This window comes from Brassica napus, chromosome C4, assembly GCF_020379485.1.
Source record: "Brassica napus cultivar Da-Ae chromosome C4, Da-Ae, whole genome shotgun sequence".
NCBI classification, from domain to species: Eukaryota; Viridiplantae; Streptophyta; class Magnoliopsida; order Brassicales; family Brassicaceae; genus Brassica; species Brassica napus.
This window is the reverse complement of record NC_063447.1, coordinates 8268237-8290227: the sequence shown is the minus strand read 5'-3', so window position 1 is coordinate 8290227 and position 21991 is coordinate 8268237. Positions and strand designations below refer to the sequence as shown.

The 21991-nt window shown below is 35.8% G+C and overlaps 4 protein-coding genes across 4 annotated transcripts; 3 read left to right on the top strand and 1 right to left on the bottom strand.

Moving 5' to 3' along the window:
- Positions 1-250: 250 nt before the first annotated feature.
- On the top strand, positions 251-2142 carry LOC106349033 (UDP-glycosyltransferase 86A1). Its single transcript, XM_013788911.3, has 2 exons — positions 251-844; positions 1055-2142. Exons 1-2 carry the CDS (start codon positions 316-318, stop codon positions 1957-1959), a joined length of 1434 nt encoding a protein of 477 aa, XP_013644365.2. The 5' UTR covers positions 251-315; the 3' UTR covers positions 1960-2142.
- Positions 2143-3582: 1440 nt separating this feature from the next.
- On the top strand, positions 3583-5632 carry LOC106349032 (UDP-glycosyltransferase 86A1). Its single transcript, XM_013788909.3, has 2 exons — positions 3583-4331; positions 4576-5632. The coding sequence occupies exons 1-2, from the start codon at positions 3803-3805 to the stop codon at positions 5517-5519; spliced, it is 1473 nt and encodes a 490-aa protein (XP_013644363.2). The 5' UTR covers positions 3583-3802; the 3' UTR covers positions 5520-5632.
- A 222-nt stretch (positions 5633-5854) lies between these two features.
- LOC106349031 (pentatricopeptide repeat-containing protein At2g36980, mitochondrial) lies at positions 5855-8567 on the top strand. The gene has a single exon (XM_013788908.3). It carries the CDS (start codon positions 6395-6397, stop codon positions 8252-8254), a length of 1860 nt encoding a protein of 619 aa, XP_013644362.1. The 5' UTR covers positions 5855-6394; the 3' UTR covers positions 8255-8567.
- An 11393-nt stretch (positions 8568-19960) lies between these two features.
- On the bottom strand, positions 19961-21613 carry BNAC04G08230D (small polypeptide DEVIL 16). The gene has a single exon (XM_048754587.1). It carries the CDS (start codon positions 20879-20881, stop codon positions 20720-20722), a length of 162 nt encoding a protein of 53 aa, XP_048610544.1. The 5' UTR covers positions 20882-21613; the 3' UTR covers positions 19961-20719.
- Between the last annotated feature and the right edge of the window lie 378 nt (positions 21614-21991).

The following is a 21991-nucleotide window of genomic DNA, read 5'->3' as shown; positions in this document are numbered from 1 at the left end:
AACATGGTACAAGTAAAATCGGTCAGACGTAGATTTTCATAGGAAATCTCATGATGATGCAGTTAGGCGTAGATTCTCATAAAATATGTAATATTGTCGGTTGTCGAATTGTCTATGTAATTTTTCTAATAATTGTAATATCGTAATAAGTCAACGTTAAAAAAACTCACTTATACCATATATATATATATATATATATATATATATATATATATATATATATATATATATATATATATATATATGAAGTCCTTATATGCATCTATACCACTCAAAATACCAAGAGAATAAAACTCTTCCAAATATAGAAGATCAATGGAGAGAGCAAAGTCGAGAAAGCCTCATGCCATGATGATACCATTCCCACTTCAAGGCCATGTCATCCCTTTTGTCCACTTAGCCATCAAACTCGCTTCTCATGGTTTCACCATCACTTTCGTCAACACCGACTCCATCCACCACCACATCTCCACCGCTCGCCAAGGTGACGCCGGAGATATCTTCTCCGCTGCTCGAACCTCCGGAAACCTTGACATACGTTACACCACGGTGAGCGACGGCTTCCCTTTGGAGTTTGACCGGTCGCTTAACCATGACCAATTCTTCGAAGGCCTTATCCACGTCTTTCCTGCCCACGTTGATGATCTCATCACCAAAATCTACCGCCGGGGTGATGATCCTCCGGTGACTTGCTTGATCGCCGACACGTTTTACGTTTGGTCATCTATGATTTGTAACAAGCACAACCTCGTTAATGTCTCGTTTTGGACCCAACCTGCCTTGGTCCTTAATATCTATTATCACTTGCATCTCCTCATATCCAACGGCCATTTCAATTCTCTTGGTAACTTAACTAATCCTGCCACTGATGTGTTTATTACATATTATTTTCACTTAGCTGTATATTAAAATTAAATCCATACAAAGTCACCAATATTAGGTATATGACTTCATGATTTGAATATTTTGTAGAAGTGAATTTACGTAGAGTTTTTCTTATATATTAAATGGTATTAGTTACATCATTTATTGAACATTTGTAACTATATGCTAGATAACCGTGAAGACGTGATCGATTACGTACCAGGAGTTAAGGCAATAGACCCAAAGGACTTGATGTCATATCTTCAAGTGACCGACAAAGACGTCGACACAAACAGAGTGGTCTATAGAATAATATTTGAGGCCTTCACAGACGTCAAGAAAGCAGATTTCGTTTTATGCAACACCGTACAAGAGCTGGAACCAGGCTCACTCTCTGCTCTACAAGCCAACCAACCGGTTTACGCCATCGGTCCGGTTTTCTCAACCGAATTGGTTGTCCCAACAAGCCTGTGGGCCGAGTCTGATTGTACCGAGTGGCTCAAAGGCCGGCCCACCGGATCAGTCCTCTACGTCTCTTTTGGTAGCTATGCACATGTTGGTAAGATGGAGATCGTGGAGATAGCCCATGGGCTTTTACTAAGTGGACTTAGTTTCATTTGGGTTTTACGTCCAGATATAGTAGGCTCTGACGTGCCGGATTTTCTTCCAACCGGGTTTATGGACCGAGCCCAAAGTCGAGGCATCGTGGTCCAGTGGTGTTGTCAGATGGCAGTATTGTCAAACCCGACCATTGGAGGGTTTTTGACACATTGCGGGTGGAATTCGGTTCTAGAAAGCGTTTGGTGTGGTTTACCATTGTTGTGTTATCCGCTTTTAAACGATCAGTTCACGAACCGGAAGCTTGTGGTGGATGATTGGCGCATTGGAATTAACCTTTGTGAGAAGAAGATGGTCACAAGGGATGAAGTCTCGGTGAATATCAGGCGGTTCAAAGAAATTTCAAGTGAACTGAGAAGCAATGTCGAGAAGGTTAATCGATATGTCAAAGATGCGGTTACAACCGTTGGATCTTCAGAGGTTAATTTTAACTCATTCGTTGGTGAGGTTCGTGATAGAATAGAAATTGGAAACTAAAGTGGGTCATATAAATCGGTTACATAAGTTGATTAGACTAAGCTAGGTAATGATGTAGACTAACTGATAGCTTCACTGTACAAAAATACCTGATGTAAGTTTTTAACTCTTTCACACTTTCTTCTGTGTCGATACATGTTTCTATGTTTTACACTTGCTGTTTTTTATATGCTTAGTTTGCTATGGGTCCCTTTTGATTTCTTCTTTTGTTCATCGAAGTTTCGTGGCTTCATAGCAAATAAGCATGTAGAATAATATTTTTAACTCTTTAAACCGTTTGAGTAAAAGAACAGAGTAACTTTCTCGTCAAAAATTTATACCGTTATTTTAGCGTTCAACGTCTCTTTCAAACCAATCAAAATATTAAACCATTTCCACTCTTGAAAATCAAAGTCGATCTATAATCACTAAGTTTGGTTTGAACTATACCACATCGGTTACCTCATTATAAGAAAAAAAAATCAACAATTATCCCATTATCCCCACCACACATTAAAGTGATTGCGGTTCACAAAATTAATCTCCAAAACATATAACCTCACAAAAAGTTGTTCTCATAAGTGGTTGATAGAAGACTATCTTCTCCACTGTAAATAAAAGTCTACGAGTCTTCCATTGTTGTCGAGATAAAACATGTCTAGATATATCTCCTTCAAATTTATCTACACACGACAAACGGTAACCAACATTCAATTTCTCGTATAGTCCAAGTCAAAGCTGAATATCAAAACTAGCTAGACTCTTCATCCTAAGTATAATTCATTTTTAGTAGCTAAGTTTGATTCATTAAACCAAACCATATTGGTTTCCTCATTAGGAAGAAAACAACCACTTTTTTTTACCGTGTTGTGAGTGAATATCATCCAAAATTCCAGTTTTCTGAACAGATATTTATTGAAGTGCCATGTTGCCATAAGTACAAAAATTGGTGCAAGCCAATGATACAAAAATGATGTAAGCCAACTTGTCATAAAATGATAAATCTGCTTTAGTTACACTGGTCCACTCGTTCTTATCATGTCGTCCTCGAACACGAACAGACTGTCTCTACGTGCCCTTTGAAAATTCATCGTCCTCATCTTTTCGCAAAACCAAATTTGACGGCTTCTGTTGTCCCAATATACTTTCCAAGATAAAACAATATAATATAATTCATTCTATGTTTATGTACATGCATATTCGAGTTCTAATATATTCACAATAGAACCTGCTGTATGATTAGTAAGTGTTAGGGATTCTACGTTGGAATTGAGATAAGACCTAGAATAAACGATACACAAAACAGTCTGTTCATCCGTTAATTGTTAATAAATTGGAAACTTATATAGCGTAGCACGATATAGTATTAGTCGTGTGGTCTATATATTGTTTGTTGTCGATCCAGAGCAGCCCAGAAAAGAGGTATGTTAAGCTTGAAAGAAATTGTTTAATTGGTAAACTGTTTACTTTTCTTTAAAAGAATATCCTCTCAAGTTTTCTACGAATGGTGTTGAAAAATAATAATAAAAAGATCCATTAGAAACTTAGAGCATCTGTAGACGTTTAATGGAGTGCTAGATGGTGGTCCCCACCATAAGAGAAGAAGAAGATGTGCCAAAAACGCTGATTAAGTGTCGAGTTTTTCATTGTTTCGCGGATCCCAATGATACGTGTCGATCCGCGATTAGTTCGTTTTTAATTTTTTTTAATCAAACAAAAGATAAAAAAAAAAAAAAATTAAGCACCCCATTTGAGATGCTAGGGTTAACGGTGCTCTAACTAAACCATATATAAATATCCAGTCTACACATCTATACCACTCAAAATACCAAGAGAATAAAACTCTTCCAAATATCGAAGATCAATGGAGAGAGCAAAGTCTAGAAAGCCTCATGCCATGATGATACCATACCCACTTCAAGGCCATGTCATCCCTTTTGTCCACTTAGCCATCAAACTCGCTTCTCACGGCTTCACCATCACTTTCGTCAACACTGACTGCATCCACCACCACATCTCCACCGCTCGCCAAGGTGACGCCGGAGATATTTTCTCCGAAGTTCGCAGCTACGGAAACCTTGACATACGTTACACCACAGTGAGCGACGGCTTCCCTTTGGAGTTTGACCGGTCGCTTAACCATGACCAATTCTTCGAAGGCATTCTCCACGTCTTCCCTGCCCACGTTGACGATCTCATCACCAAAATCTCCCGCCGGGGTGATGATCCTCCGGTGACTTGCTTGATCAACGACACGTTTTACGTTTGGTCATCTATGATTTGCGAGAAACACAACCTTGTTAATGTCTCGTTTTGGACCGAACCTGCCTTGGTCCTCAATCTCTATTATCACTTGCATCTCCTTATATCCAACTGTCATTTCAAATCTCTTGGTAACCCTCTTAATTAATTAATCATACCACCCATATTATTGTTGCATATTATAATTACGTAGCTGTATATTAAAATTATATCCATAAAAATCACTAAAATTTGGTATATGACTTCATGATTTGAATATTTTGTGGAAGTGATTTTTTTTTTTTTTTTGTGGAAGTGAATTTACGTAGAATTTTTTTATATATTAAAGGGTTTTTGTTAGATCATGTATTGAACATTTTCTTAACTATATGCTAGATAATCGTGAAGACGTGATCGATTACATACCAGGAGTTAAGGCAATAGACCCAAAAGACTTGATGTCATATCTTCAAGTGAGCGACAAAGATGTCGACACAAACACAGTGGTCTATAGAATAATATTCAAGGCCTTCACAGATGTCAAGAAAGCAGATTTCGTTTTGTGCAACACCGTACAAGAACTCGAACCAGACTCTCTCTCAGCTCTACAAGCCAACCAGCCGGTTTACGCCATCGGTCCGGTTTTCTCAACCGAATCAGTTGTCCCCACAAGCCTGTGGGCCGAGTCAGATTGCACCGAGTGGCTCAAAGGACGCCCCACCGGATCAGTCCTCTATGTTTCGTTTGGTAGCTATGCACATGTTGGTAAGAAGGAGATCGTGGAGATAGCCCATGGGCTTCTGCTTAGCGGGATTAGTTTCATTTGGGTTTTACGTCCAGATATAGTGGGCTCTGACGTGCCGGATTTTCTTCCAACCGGGTTTATGGACCAGGCCGAAGGTCGAGGCATTGTGGTCCAGTGGTGCTGTCAGAAGGCAGTAATCTCAAACCCGGTTATTGGAGGGTTTTTGACACACTGTGGATGGAATTCGATTCTAGAAAGCGTTTGGTGCGGTTTACCATTGTTGTGTTATCCGCTTTTAACCGATCAGTTCACGAACCGGAAACTTGTGGTTGATGATTGGCGAATTGGAATTAACCTTTGTGATAAGAAGATGATCACAAGGGATGAAGTCTCAGTGAATATTAAACGGTTGATGAACCAAGAAACTTCGAGTGAGCTGAGAAGCAACGTTGAGAAGGTTAAATGTCATATTAAAGATGCGGTTACTAGCGTTGGATCTTCAGAGACAAATTTTAACTCATTCGTTGATGAGGTCCGAGATAAGATAGAAACTAAACTGTGTCATATAATGGGTAAGAATAAGTCGATCAGCTGAAGCTTATGTAATGGTATGGTCATTTATGTATTTTGCATGCAAACCCTATTAATCACATTAAGGAGCTTTATGAAAAAACTACCTTAAACATGAATGAAAGTTTATCTTAGGCATGTGCAAAATAGCTGGACCCAAGAATCAAACCAAAGCCAACTCGATTAGAAGGCACCAATACATGAACTAAATTCCTATACTTGAAGAACTAAAGCCTAATTAGAACCAAATTGAAATTCAAATGAATACCAACTAAATTAATTAAACCAATCATAATCCAAAAATTAATTGTAACTAAATATCTAAGCTTCAAAAGAATCGATCCAAACTCAAATGAGTAGAGTGTCCAGACTTCAAATATCTCTAAACTACTCTTTCCGTTCCTGAAACATTCACGTTTAAAAAAAAAAAAACAAAAAGATACATTTTTTACATTTTCGATGCATAAATTAATTATTAATTTTAAATTTCAAAAAACATAATCGTGTTTATTAAAATTCTTTTGGTTAAAACATAATCATGTATATATTTTCTTAATAATTGTGAAAATCCTAAGAAATATATTTTTCAAAGACAGAGGAGTATATAAATTATAGGTTTTCTCATTTATCATTTTATCCGATCTATAAACCGTTACTAAACCGGTTTTGTCACTTTACATTAATTTGGCGGTAATGCTACTCTTTGCCGACCCCAAACCCCCTTTCAAAAGTCTGGTGATTGTTGTGAAAACGTAGTTTTGCTTATGCAACTTTGTTCTTAGGACACCAGAAAATGTTACTCCATCTGCTCAAATCCACTTTTCATCAGCGAAAGATATGAACTTCACTTTCTGAAAACTAAAAAACAGAAACGATATGACTTCATGATCATATACCCAAATGTCTCTTTTGTTTCGTCTTACTTCAAAGGTCGCGTCTTTAGCCAAATCAGGTCGCATAGCCACCGCCCGCCAGGTGTTCGACGAAATGCCTGAAAGAGACACCGTGTCGTGGAACACAATGCTAACGAGCTATTCCCGGTTAGGTCTACATCAGGAAGCTATTTCGATGTTCGCCCACTTGAGATTCTCCGATTCCAAGCCTGATGGTTATTCATTTACAGCGATCTTGAGCACTTGTGCGAGTCTACGTGATGTTAGATTAGGAACACAGGTTCACTCTCTAGTGATCCGGTCTAGCTACGATGCTTCATTGGAGGTGAACAACTCTCTTATTGATATGTACGGTAAGTGCTCTGACACTCTCAGCGCTAACAAAGTGTTTAGAGATATGGGCAATGGTGTTAGAAATGAAGTAACTTGGTGCTCTCTTTTGTCTGCGTATATGAGTTCTGGAGAGTTTGAATCTGGCGTTGATGTTTTTGATGAAATGCCGAAAAGGGTTGTGTATGCGTGGAATATAATGATCTCTGGCCATGCCCAGTGTGGAAAGGTTGAATCTTGTTTAAGTTTTTTCAGAGAGATGTTGCTGGAGAGTGAGTGTGAACCGGATTGTTACACGTTTAGTTCTCTGATGAACGCTGCTTGTGGTGGTGATTCATCGAGTCTTGTTTATGGACGGATGGTTCATGCTGTTATGGTGAAGAGCGGGTGGGATTCCGCGGTTGAGGCCAAGAACTCCGTGTTGAGTTTCTACGCGAAAGTAGGATGCAGAGATGATGCAATGAGAGAGTTCGAGTCTATTGAAGTCTTGACTCAGGTATCTTGGAACTCTATTATCGACGCGTGTATGAAAACAGGAGATACAGAGAGGGCTCTTGAGGTTTTTCAGCTAGCTCCTGAGAGAAATATCATTACTTGGACTACAATGATTGCAGGGTACGGTAAGAACGGAGATGGAGAGCAAGCACTGAGATTTTTCGTTGAGATGATGAGATCTGAAGTGTATTCTGATCATTTTGCGTATGGTTCCGTTCTTCACGCGTGTTCAGGATTAGCTCTTTTAGGACAGGGGAGAATGATACACGGTTGTTTGATCCATCGTGGCTTTCAAGGCTATGCTTATGTTGGTAACGCTTTGGTTAATTTGTATGCTAAATGTGGAGATATCAACGAATCAAACCGTGCGTTTAGTGATATAGGCAACAAAGATTTGGTCTCTTGGAACACGATGATTTTCGCGTTCGGTGTGCACGGGTTAGCAGAGGAAGCTCTAAAGCTCTATGAAGACATGATAGCGTCAGGGACTAAACCAGACAAAGTTACGTTCATTGGGTTGCTGACAACTTGCAGCCATTCAGGACTTGTGGAGGAAGGATGCGCGGTTTTTAAATCAATGGTTAAGGATTATGGAATCTCATTGGAAGTAGATCATGTGACATGTATGATAGATATGTTTGGGAGAAGTGGACATCTAGCAGAAGCAAAGGAGTTGGCTACAGCTTATAATAGCTCGTGGGAAGCTCTTTTGGGTGCTTGTTCTACGCATTTGGAGACAGAGTTAGGAAATGAAGTTAGTAAAGTCCTGAAGATAGCGGAGCCAAGCGAGGAGATGAGTTTTGTTCTGTTGTCAAACTTGTACTGCTCTAGTGGGAAGTGGAAGGAAGCAGAAGATGTGAGGAGGGAGATGGCTGAACGAGGCATGAAGAAAACGCCTGGATGTAGCTGGATTGAAGTAGGAAACCAAGTTTCAGCTTTTGTAGTCGGTGACTGTACTTCACACCCACGCATTGATGAGCTTTCTGAAACTTTGAGATGGCTTCAATATGACATGAGAAACCCTGAAACGTTTGGACCTTGAGATGACGCAGACACATACACTATTGTATCAGTAATAATAAGCAAATGAAGCAGAGATGTAGCCTTCTTTTCATTAAGAACATGAAGCTGTGTTAACTTCAAATTAATTCGTTAACACAAACAAGCAGTGTGGTACAATCAAAACAAACAATGTCTACATCTCTCTCTCACCTACTAGTAAAAATGTTAGAATGAATTTGACTAAGATCACGTGGGCTCTCGTATAGCTCGTACTGAACTTGTTCATAATGATTTTCTATTCCTGTTTCTCCACTACAATTCTTTATTTTCTATGGTTGGAAATTTTCAGTATATTCAGAAATTTGCCGCCGCACTAAATGATTTCTAAGCGTGTGAAAACAGTGCTGCATAATAATGATTTTCTATTCCTGTTTCTCCACTACAATTCTTTCTAGTGATGTGTGTTCTTTCTTTGTTTGGTCAAAGCTTTGTGAACTTATTCAACATCAAATGAACATTTGCGCCTAACTTTTTTCTCCATGAAAAACTTATGAAACTGAGCAAAGTTACTTGTTTTAGAGACTCATGCGTTATGAAGATTTGGGTCGGGTTTTAGTTCCGGTCCAGATTTAAGTTTGGTCGGGTTTTATTTGGTTATGGTTTAGTTTAGTCTGGTTTATTATCTAACATTGAAGATTTCATATTGGTTTTACAAAAACCGTGACAAAACCAAGATTCATGGAAAAATAGGTTTCAAACTTTTCTCGGGGATAAATAGCACGTAGTCATAGTTCGGGAGACGTTTGGTGCTAAATGATACTTCTCATAGGGAAATATTTGGTCGACCTATTATCACTTAGGTGCTTTTATTTTTGTTAGCGCATCACTTAAGTTGCCTTTAGATGATCAGAAAGCGTGTAGAAAAAACAGCCAGTGAGTATGATTTTCTTAATCTTAACCTCGACTAGAGTAGTAATATCACTTAGGGCCTAATTGGTTCAAACGCAGCGGATGCGATTGTGGTTGCGAGAATTCGCGGATGCATGTGGTTGCGGTTTTAAGAGATTTATACGACTGATTCTGCGGTTGGAAATTGGTGCGTTTGCGGAATACTTATAATTGATTAACAACCAAATGCAGAAGCGGTTAAATAATAAATTAACAATATCTATATTTTATATAATTATAAAAATATCAAAATATAATATTATAATAAATATAAAAATTATATTTAGAAAGTTATAGTTTTAAATTTTTTTAAAATTTAGAAAATATTTTTATTTTAAAAATTTGTAATACTAATTAAAATATAATAGATATATTCTAGTATTTTTATAATTCCAATTTAAAAATTTTATTGAATATTTTTATTTTTTTATTTATATTATTTAAAAAAAAGGAAAAAAAATGTATCCTCCCGCAACCGCCCGCGAACGCTAGGTGGAACCAACTTTTAAATTTATGAGGTTTAGATTGGTTTGAAGCGATTAAAGCGGTTTGAGTGATTATTGCAAAACGCCACCGGTCATACCCTTAGTTTACTTTTAAATATAGTTTGAAAGCGTGTAGAAAAGAACAGTCGTCGAGAATAATTAGCCGATTTTTTTTTTGGTAAGGGCATGATTAACAATATTTATCGAGTTTGTTTCTTAACTCATGATTTGACTTTTTTTTTGTTTTTTTTACACTTTTCCGACTAAGAGATGTCTCTTATATCTCTTATTTAAGAAACGGTTCTTATCTTTTTTTAGTTAAAATCTAAAAAAAACTAAGAACCGTCTCTTACCCGAAGCTAAAAATTTCAGTTAATAGACTGATGTTAATCATGTTCTAAGATCTTAGCCGAGTATATGATTGCTTAGTTTGCTTTTTATTTTGTGTGTCGGCGTCGCTAAGTTTGCTTCTTCCTTTTTTCCATTAGTTTTTTTTTTTGAAAAAAATAAATTATTTTTTCCATTAGTTGTGTCAACTTATTACTACGTTGCATTATTATTGAAGTGGTGAATCTGTATATGCATGCATGGATTCTAGATGGAGTTATACGACATAAATAGCATATTTAACGACCTTTATAAATTATAAATGCATGTTCATCTGCCTTTTCAGAATATATAATCTCGTGGTTATCGACTGTAATTATGATATTCCTGCATCAGTATTCAAATTCAAACCAACAATATGCATAATGAACACAGACAATAAAAAAAGGTTCAAGATAAATTTTAGGGCTTATCTGCGAATTAGCTATATTTTCAATACAAATTAGGTAAATGTCATTGATTTTAATTCAATGTAGTTTCTAACATTTATGCCACAAAATACTTGGTTTTGTCCTTTCTCTTTACAGATATCATGTAAGTGTGTTGGGAAATAACGTGGCCAATAGAATATAAAGTCAAGAACACTTGAAAACTATTCCAAATAAAAGAAAGAGGAGTCATCCACGTAGACTTTATTGATCAAATGCATATGCACTGAGTGTTCTATACCATATTATTAATGTAGTCCTACAACCTCTAAATACTAAACATAACTCAACCCCAATCTTTAAATGCTAAACTGTCTTTCAATTCCACCACAACTCCTAAATACAAAACCCGAACCCAAATCAGTAAACCCTAAACCCAAACATAAAACTCTAAACTCAAATAGAATGAAACAAAAGAAATAACATAGTACATATTGATAAAATTATGAAATGTTTATGATTGCATGGAAGAAGTTAATACTAAGCCCAACCATACTCCCTCACTTTCTAAATACTAAACCCCAAACCCAAATCACTAAACCCTAACCCAAATATAAAACTCTAAACCTATAAATCAAAATTTAAAAAGTACACAATATTATGTAATATTACTCCTAAATACTAAACCTAGCCCTAAGTTTTAAACACTAAACCCTAAACTATTATCAATAAACCCAAACACAAATGTAAACTACTACATATTCATAATTTTTAAATAGTATTGGAAATCAACTCTATCTCAACCCCTATAATCTAGATATTAAACTTTATCCCAACCCCATTCAATCCCTAAATACTAAATCCTAAAACCCAATCACTAAACCCTAAACTCAAATACAAACCATAAACCCAAATATAAATCCTAAACCCAAATAGAATAGAACAAAAAAAAATAGCATAGTATATACTGGTGACATTATGAAATGTCTATAATTGTATGAAAGAAGTTAATGATGACTCCAACCATACCTCTCACCTTCTAAAACTAAACCCTAAACCGTAATTACTAAACCCTAAATCCAAATATCAAAACATAAAAATGTACACAATATTATGTATTATTAAATTAAATTATATAATATTAAACTATACAATATAGATCATTGTACGAATTTTACAGATTCAAAAACAAGTAACAATAGTTAGATATTAAGAAAATTAAAAACTATATTTCAAAACAAAATATAACTCTCTTTATTAATCGTCAAATTGAATGGAACATGATAAAATAGTATCGTAACAAAGAGGTAGAAAACAACAAGACGCATCTGGGAAGAAGAATTGGCCAATGTTACTTCACGTTTCCGCCTCTCCTCTTCCGTCAGACAAGACACCATCGATTTCACAATCAGAAAAACCTTCCCTTTAGTCACCCACCAAGAATGCGAAGACGCTATACTGCTGCAAAAATAAACTCTGATAATCATATCCGTCTCATTGCGCTCTCCCAAATATGAGAATCAAACGATTCAACTTCTCGAGAAAGAAGAAAAGTTAAAAATTACGGAGACGATGACGGAGCGAATACGGTGGCGACGATGAAACAAATGATGATGATGGATGTGCTGGTTGTACATGTAGAGGTGATTGAAGCTATGTGATGAAGATTTATGTGTTCGTCGTATAAAAAAAACCAGAAATTTGAGAGAGAAACAAAGACAGAGATGAAGATGAAGAAACAGAGAAGAAACAATGTGTGGATGTGTGACTTTCCGGTGAACACAAAATATTTTTAAAATATAATGATTATTAATTTATTTCTTTTTCTATAGGTTTTGCCGGTTACAATAGAGGGTAATATGACAATATTACATACAAGACACATGATAAAGTGAAAAAAATAGGATTTTTAGGTATAGATTGAATTATAATTTTTTTGGTGGGTATATAGCCCAATTTCCCTAAATTTTATTGATTTGTCCTGCAGTTTTAGATGGTCCCCTTATTTTAATTATCCAGAACTATTTAGTATCAATCCAATTTAATATTTTACTGACAAGTGACAATAACGGATTACTAGATCATCATGATCATATTTATACAAAAAAAAATTCATCATGATCAGATATATAGTAAGTCAAATTTTTTTTAAAAGAACATACAAATAGTTATTTACGAAGGAAACATCGTCATCTATTTATATAAATAACAGTTTGTTCTCTTCTCTTTAAGACACCTAAGATTCCACCTAGATAAGTCGAGCTCTGTGAGCGCGACACGTGTCCCACCATCCCAAAAACTAGCGTTTCATTTAAGTTACAGATCGTAACTGTGACGCCTCCACTACAAGAAAACAGCGGTATTCTGACGGACATTCCGACGGAAAATGAAATCCTCGGAATATCCCAAGGAATTTCCGAAGAAATTCCGAGGAAACACAAAATTTGGTTTCCTCGGAATTTCCTCGGAATATACCGACGGAATTCCGAAGAAATATCAATCCGTCGGAATATTCCGAGGAAATTCCGAGGAAATTCCGAGGAAAAATGTATTCCTCGGAAAAAACCGATGAATTCCGAGGAAATATTATAGCCGTTGGAGAGCCGTTGGGGGATTTTACAAAATTCCGAGGAAATTCCGACGAACTAGCCGTTGGCGTCGGAATTTCGTCGGAATTTCCTCGGTCTGTCGGCAGGATTTAAACTTTAAATACAAGCAGTCATCTTTCTCTTCATTCACTCCATATCTTCATCCTCCTTCTTACTCTATTTACACACGAATTTGATTCATAAAAAATATGTGTTCTTCAAATTATTTTCGTTCTTGGATCGATCGACCTCATTTGGATCCGAACACGAGATTGCTTACGGAAGAATACCAACGAGGTATAACCGAATTCATGGGGTTAGTTCACCGACAACCGGAAGCAAAAACAGGTATGTTAAGATGTCCTTGCTCTAATTGTAAAAATAGAAAGGTTATTAAAGAGTGGAATGTTTGGACTCATCTATATTTGAGTGGGTTTACACGAAGTTACAAAATTTGGTATCATCATGGGGAAACTGATTATGAACATGGTAGTACTAGCGAGCCTAGTGTATACCATGCCCCAAGATGAGAAAATTTGAGTAGATTGAGTGGTCAGTCAATTTGAATCCTTTGAACATTCTTAAAAGCATGGATGTTGTTGGTTGATCAATGTTTGTGGCTTTTCCATGTTTCACCGCCTGCAGTTGATAGCTGAAAGAATGGTACTCAGATATTAGTTATTTGGTTTATCTAGCAAGGCAAAACTGAATATGAATTAAAAACTACTCAAAACACAACCAAATAAAGATCGATCGATGCGTTTTTGTACAAATAAAGATCGATCGATGCGTTTAAAAAAAGGCTCCCGAGATTTTGTTCGATCCATCGATGGGATAATCTAATCGATCGATCACATTGTTAAGCTTTGGTCCATCTTAGTGATCGATCGATGCGTTTTCTGACATATATCCATCGATCGATCCGTTTATACAAAAACTTACAAGATTTTCCGAGGACATTCCGAGGAACGCTTGAGATTCTCGATCGATCGATGGGATAATCTAATCGATCGATCACATTGTTACGCTTTGGTCCATCTTAGTGATCGATCGATGCGTTTTCTGACATATATCCATCTATCGATCCGTTTATACAAAAACTTACAAGATTTTCCGAGGACATTCCGAGGAACGCTTGAAATTCTCGATCGATCGATGGGATAATCTAATCGATCGATCACATTGTTACGCTTTGGTCCATCTTAGTGATCGATCGATGCGTTTTTGGATATATATAAATCGATCGATCCGTTTATAAAAAAAACATACGAGATTTTGTTACCCCAAACCCTGTTTCCTCGGAAAAGCCTCGGAATATTCCGAGGAAATTCCGAGGAACACCTGATATACTCTATCGATCGATGCGTTTTGGTACATATATCCATCGATCGATCCGTTTTTTTAAAAAAATTGACGTATTGAAACCCCAAACACTAGTTCCTCAGAATTTCCTCAGAATATTCCGACGGAATTCCGAGGAAGAAAAGGGTTTCCTCGGAATTCCCTCGGAATAATCTGAGGAAATTCCGAGGAAATAGGGTTTTTAAACCGAAAACAATGTTTTGCGGTTTGAATAACACCTATATAACCCTTATTAAGTGTCTTACGTTCATTATGAAGTCAAAAATTTGTTCCTTACCGTATAATTAACATTTTTCTGATTGTATGAACGAAATCCCACAACATAAGAGAAACACTTATACCTTTTAATGAACGGTAAAGGGAATACTTTCAATTAGTTTTGAAATTTGTTATTTCATGGTTTATGCTCATCTATACAAAGAATCCTCAATGGTATGCATTACAATTGTATAAGATATGAAATACGACAAAAGAAATTGATGTTTTGAAACCCCAAACATTAGTTCCTCGGTATTTCCTCGGAATATTTTTATTTTACCGGGCAAATATTTTGCGAAAATTGAAATTAGAATTCCAACGGAATTTCGACGGATAATATCCGTCGGACCCTAGGTTTTATAACCACGAGCCCCTTCTTCTTCCCCATTTCTCTCTTCTTCCTCTGCGCGACTCCTCTCTTCTCTCCGGCGATTTCCCCCTGAAATCCGACGATATCTCCGGCGATCTCCCCATTCTCTTACACAAATCATGTAAGGACCCTATCTCACTCTCTTAGGTTCTATTTGTTAGGTTTTTGTGTAATTTTGATAGATTTTTGTTAGGGTGATTGGTTATGATTGTGATTTGGTTGTATAATAGGTTTAGAATTGTGATTTGGTTGAATAATTTGTTTTGTTGAATTGATTTAGAATTTTTTTATTTTTTTTGTATTTATAAAATCGATTTTTGTATTTAAAATCGATTTTTGTATTTTACAAAACGATTTTTCTATATAAATTCGATTTTTTGGATTTTACAAAATCTTTTTTGTATATAAATTCGATTTTTTGGATTTTACAAAACATTTTTAATATCTATAAAACTTTTTTTGTGATTAAAAACTATTATTTGGGATTTAAAAATATTTTTAATATATATATATATTATTAAAACTATTTTTTGTAATTATTAAACTATTTTTTATTTATTAAAACTATTTTTTGTTTATTAGAACTATTTTTATATATTTATTAAATATTTTTAATATCTATAAATCTTTTTTGTGATTAAAAACTAAAAAAAAAATTAATTTATATATTTCTGTATTTATTAAATATATTTTTTTTAATTTACAGGTCTCATGATGATCAGACCCGGCCTCGACAGCGTCGTGGTCGTGGTTGTACGGGGAGCCAGTCTCGGGATTCCAGCCATTTTCAGGATCCCCCTTCGCCAGCAAATGATGGAGATGATGCAGAGGATGTACCCGAACGAGGTGTTTCCGGACGTGCCAGACCCGTAGTTTTTTTTTTTTCCAAAAACTCGCAATGTTTTATTTTTATTTGTGAAACTTTGAATATTAATTAATATGATTTCAATTTTAATTTTAATTTTATATTTTCGAATTTAAATTTCAAAAATTTTATTTTTAAAAAAAAATTAATATTTTTTACATTCCGAGGAAATTAATTATATTTTTTGCTCGATCGATCGATGCGTTTTTGGACATATATCCATCGATCGATCTGTTTATAAAAAAACGTTCGGAATATACCGAGGGACATCTTCCTCGGAATATACCGAGGGACACCTTTCCTCGGAATATACCGAGGGACATGTTCCTCGGAATATTCCGAGGAAGATGTCCCTCGGTATATTCCGAACGTTTTTTTATAAATGGATCGATCGATGGATATATGTCCAAAAACGCATCGATCGATGAACTTCCGAGAAAATATCCCGACGAAGTTCTCCCTCGGTATATTCCGAGGAGATTTCCGACAAACTAGTGATCCTCGGAATTTCCTCGGAAATTTGTTTACTCGGAATTCCGTCGGAAAATTCCGAGGGATTTCCGAGGAAAGAAAAAATTCTGAGGAATTATTTCCGAGGACTTGTTTCGTCGGTATGTCGTCGGAATAACATTATTCCGACGAAATTCCGATGATTTTTTCCGTCAGTATCCTTGATGTTTTCTTGTAGTGCTCGTCTCCTCCTATGCCTCTCTCCTACGTGAAGTTATCAAGCACCGTGATGTCTCCTATCCTACGTCGTGACAGCTCTGTTCCTCTCCGGCTATTACGTCTTTACTCTTCCCCGTCTCTCTCTCACTCTCCACGTCTGTTCTTCTATTCCCTCGGATCTCTGCTCCATGTCTCTCCACATCAGGAGATCTCTTCTCATGTCTCTCCATCTCCACTACCGTCTCTATCAATTAATAGTAATGAATCCCCTCCTCCTTTTTAGATCTACAAATTATTTACTTTCTCATCATTTCTTCTGTGTGGCTTTGATTTTGGTGAAGTTTGAATAATCGAAGGGTGAAGACGAACCAGAGGATCGATAAGGTGTGGAGGAGCAGAGAGGAGTGTGGAGGAAGAGAGAAGAGGCTGTACGGAGGATTACCACCACCGAATAGACAAATCTGGGTTTTGTTTGAGTTTTATTAGATCTGAATTTTGCTCTTAGTTGAAACTATTGATGAATATTATTTCTATTTTTGTAGGTTTGTGATTTGAAGATGATGGGTTATATATAGTTTATATAGGCTGGAAAAAGACGATGGAAAGGATTTGCCATGTAGTTTGATTCTGATTTTGTCTCTGTTTTTGGTAGATGAAGTTGATGGAAAGGATTTGCCATGAAAGTTGAATCTTATTCTATTTACTTAATAGCTTTCTTTAGGAGACAAACTTCGTTTTAAATTGTAAAGTTTGCTGTTTTATCCAATGTTTCTGACTTTAGCTGTGTAGAGAAGCAGTGATCTTTTGATGTGTTTTAAAGTTCAGCTTTTTAATGTTGTTCAAGTTGAGTGATATGTTTTGTGGTTCACGGAAGGAGAGAGTGATATACAGAAAAAAGGAAAATGGAAAGCGTAGCCATACCAGAGCATTTGATCAAACTCCTCCCTGTTGCAGAGCCTGGAATATTTGATCTGGTGGGTTATGTCATCTCCGCCGTGGAAGGGAATCCATACCAGAGCGTCTTCTACAACGGAAACATTGTGGTAGTTAAGCAATGCAAAATGTGGAGAGGCATGGATGTCTTGATTTTTAACGTAGCATTGGTGGACCCATATCGACCACATCCAACCATACATTTTCAACGGAGAGGCATGGATGTCTTGATTTATCCTGCTGTGCTCAAAACCGGCCATGACTATTATTTTGATAATGTACGTTATTGTGTAGGTGATTATGGTTATACCATTCTCTAATATTCTCTAGACGATCTTTTGTTGGCAGTGGAAGGGATTGGGAAGAGCCAATGAAGTCATGTAAGAGTCACACACAGCCATTCTACGGGAGGAAGTATTGAGGTGGGTCACCTGTGGCTTGGGTGATTTTAAACAAAGTGGTGAGGAGATTGAAGAAACCGGTCTATTGGCTCGACATAACCGGTCTATCTCAGCTCCGTAAAGATGCTCATCTTTCTTCTTACAGTGGGAACCATCCTGGTAATGATAGCCACTGGTGTCTTCCTGGTGTACCTGATACTTGGAACATACTTTTTTACTCTGCTCTTTTCTCTTGAAGTCTCTTTTGTCCTATCATCAATGTATAAGTTACTGAATAACAGTCTATTTCTTTAGTTAACTTTGAATTGTTGTCGCTTGATTCTTAACTGAAATAACGTTATAGATACCAATATGACTTTAAACATGAGGAAAACATCTCAAGAATACAATATACACAACCGTGGAAGGATTCAGTAGTCGATCAATTTAGGTCTGGATAAGTTTCTATACGTTTGTGTTTATCTGTAAATTGATATTTTACTCCAAATAAATACCTAATCAGAATTTACATGTTATAAAACATTTAAATTGGTTTGAAAATAGTAGACGCTAAAGATCAACAAAAGTATAGCCTTTGTGGTTTTTTTTTTTTTTTTTTTTTTTTTTAGCCTTTGTGGTTTAGTTTATGCATTAACAAACATTATGCATATATGCACACTGATTAAACATAAATGTAAATAAACAATCTATGAAAACCTTCAACCATCAAGGGAAGCAAAGAGACGCCTGAGACTATACATGTCCTCTTCACAAAAGAATCGATGCAATAGCAAAACCAAAGCACTTCCTCTACCCTCAGGATTTCTTGCAAAACAAGTTTCTAGAAAATCCCTTGCATCGGACGGCACACACTCTGGTCTCAGGTGCTTCTCCACCCAACAAAACAGACGCAAGATAACTAAACTCATCCTCAGACCATCGCTCACCCGCATACATCTCCAAATCTATGCACATATACAAAATGAAAAAACGAACCACAAAAAAAAGAACCAGAAAAAGAACATCTACAAAATGAAAAAAGAACCAGAAAAAAAGAACCAAAACATTAAAAAAAAGGTTTGGAAGTGGAAACACAAAAAATACGAGTGGATGGCTAATGTATGCATAGTTTTCAATGTATCCCATAGACTAATATAACACATAAAGGATCGAGTAAATAATGTCCGCATCGTTTTCAATGTATCCCATAGACTAATACAACACATGAAATGCACGAGTAGATGGCTAATGTATGCATTGTTTTTCTCTCTTTTTTTCTTATTAACTATTTATTTGGTCCTCATCCCATAATAAGTTTCCATTATATTTTTGCATTCGTTTGTTTCAAGATTATTATTTTCTACATATCATGTAATTTTGTGGCAGTTATTTTAAATTTCAAGAGGTGTTTTAAATACCAAAATAGCTCAATGCATATTTTTTCCTTTTAACATGTTCTTTTTTTATTACTATATTATATAATTTCATAATCTATAACCATTTTAAGCTTTTTAAAATGTTTAAATATGAATTTTATCTTTTCTTTCTCTCTCTTAAAAAATCATCACAATTGAAAAGAATTATCAATTATCTGACCATTTTAATTTTATTGAAATATTTTTTCTCGCTTTTGATTGCATCCAATTGATTTATGCGTGTTATAAAGCTGAAAACCCTATAAAAGTTTACAATTCAAGATTAAAACAACCAACATACTTAGAATCTGGTCTTTTTTAGTTATTTAATTAAAATTTGATGTAGACAACATAACCATACTTACACCCAACTTAACATAAAAGAAAATTTATACAAAAATTAAATTTTTTATAAAAACCGATCCATTAAATCCCGCCGGTAGAGCGGACCGATTCTAGTTTGCATATATATAACTAGAAAGTTTAAGAAAGGACAATAAAGGCATAATTATCCCTAGTTTCTTAGGGGGGTTTTACACTAAAAGAAGTAGTGGCCCCCATAAATTTGCTAAGAGTCGGTCACAAAAGGCGTGAGTTAAAAACCGATTATGGTCTGTTTCTTGAACTGTTCGCGGGCCCTACTGACACGTGGCGACTCGCGATTAGTTTTTTTTTTAATTATTTCTTTTTTAAATCAGCCAAAACCAAAAAAAAAAAAAATTAAGAAACCCAAAAAGGGTTTCACCAATAATAATAACTCACTCGCAGAAGAGACCGAGTCTCATGTGCATGCATGCTCCGAATCTAGTGATGACTTTGATGTGTTATATTTTATTCTGAAGCAGAGAGTTTTCTATCTTTAGTAGAATATATGGCAGCGTCTACTTTCATTCTTATTCAGTGATTTAACATAGAAAACATTTATTTAATCCTGAACATTAAATTAACAAAGAAAAAACAAAGGCCAGAATTATTGTTCCACGTTTAACATCTATTTCCAACACCTTAGGGCTTCAGGCCGAAGAGCTGATTCTTTTTCTTTTTTGGCAGAAAGTTACATCGGTTTTTGTCTAATTATTCTCTTTAATTTAAGATGGCAAATTGCTTATTTTTTGTTAAACATTCTCATTCAAGACCAACCGTTGCCAATACATACAAGTACAACAGTTCCAGTTAATTTATATATTGCAAATATTAAAAGCTATAGATCTGTTCATCATATACAACTTTTCTTAACACTAGTTGTGTAACCATATTTATAAAATCCATACATTGATAAAACGTATGCACGTTATGTATATATTTTTACGAAAAGGTATATGAGAACCAATATAACAAAAAAAGGTCTAGCATGCATTATGCCAAGTTTACACTCGGATGAGTACACTAGTAAAAGCTACTAAATATGTCTTGAGCGGACAGAAAAGACACTAAAACGCTATTAGAAAAGCAAAAGAAGTTATCCCAGAGAAAACAATCAAAAGTCCTTGCAGTCGTGGTTGTTGTCACGCCAGCAGACTAACAAGGCGATACAACGGCGAAGAATATAAAACTTGGCTCTTTGTTTCTTCAAGACATGACTGCACTTCTGTCCAAAAGTCTTGCAAGGCTCGCACGAGCTATTATCCTCTGGTGCCATTGATTCGTTTCTTCCCTTAGTGAGTCCGATACAATATACAAACTTTTAAAGAACAAAAAAACTGGAAGAGTTTGAAGGTTTCTGCTTATGAGCTTTGATTTTTTAGAAGAGAGACAAAGATGGGGGGTTAGTATATAGTCCTCAAGTGGAGGGGGCAAATATTATCAAAAGCTCAAAAGTATGTTTTTCACTACGTAATTGTCCAAACCAACCATACGCTGTGAATATTTACTTTGTTTATATGTTTCCTTGATAGTAAATATATTTTAACTTGTCTCAAAAATATTGGAGACATTTAAGTTGTTGTGTGCTTTTGTTTTATTCTAGCTAGTTGAGAATAAACCAAAGAAACGTAAACCAAACAAAAATACAATGAGCTCATTATCATTCCTTTAAGGTTGCAAATGTTTATTTGAATGTTACTCACCTAAATAAATATATATATATATATATGTATACATGATAAAAATATTTTTGATACTATTTACACCAAAACAAAAATATATTTTTGATACTAAAATGTGAATATATAAAAGCATTTAACAAAAAAAGTAAGGTAAAAGCAAATCTGAATATTTAGTTTTTACCAAAATAACCCAATAGAATATTTCTTACAAACTCATGAAATAGATGTACTATGCGAAGTAAAAGTAAAACATACATGACTGAACACTACAAGAAAACACTCCGAATTCCGACGGAGCTTCCCACGGACACCAAGGTCGTCGGACATTTGCGACGGAATACTGACAAATTTCCGACCAAATCCAAAAAAATGAAGTCGTCGGAATTCCGTCGGCCATTTCCGACGGAATTCCGACGACATACGGTTCGTCGGAATTTTCCGACGACTTTTCGACGACATTCCGATAAAAAATGTAACCGTTGTAGTCGTCGGAAGTTCGTCGGTATATTCCGACGGAATTCCGACGACATTCCGATTAACAGCAAAGTCGTCGGAATTCCATCGGTATTTTCCGACGGAATTCCGACGAACCATGTGACCGTTGCCGACAAATACATATGACCGTTGTATAGCCGTTTGGGATTGGACAATTCCGACGGAATTCCGACGGACTTCTTTACATCCGTCGGAATTTCGTCGGAAAG

Excerpts from the sequence above, each read along its gene's own strand:
- LOC106349033 (XM_013788911.3), top strand. The coding sequence starts at position 316 with ATGGAGAGAGCAAAGTCGAGAAAGCCTCATGCCATGATGATACCATTC. Across the intron at positions 845-1,054 it reads CGGCCATTTCAATTCTCTTG|ATAACCGTGAAGACGTGATC; the intron begins GTAACTTAACTA and ends ACTATATGCTAG.
- LOC106349032 (XM_013788909.3), top strand. The coding sequence starts at position 3,803 with ATGGAGAGAGCAAAGTCTAGAAAGCCTCATGCCATGATGATACCATAC. Across the intron at positions 4,332-4,575 it reads CTGTCATTTCAAATCTCTTG|ATAATCGTGAAGACGTGATC; the intron begins GTAACCCTCTTA and ends ACTATATGCTAG.
- LOC106349031 (XM_013788908.3), top strand. The coding sequence starts at position 6,395 with ATGTCTCTTTTGTTTCGTCTTACTTCAAAGGTCGCGTCTTTAGCCAAA.
- BNAC04G08230D (XM_048754587.1), bottom strand. The coding sequence starts at position 20,881 with ATGGCACCAGAGGATAATAGCTCGTGCGAGCCTTGCAAGACTTTTGGA.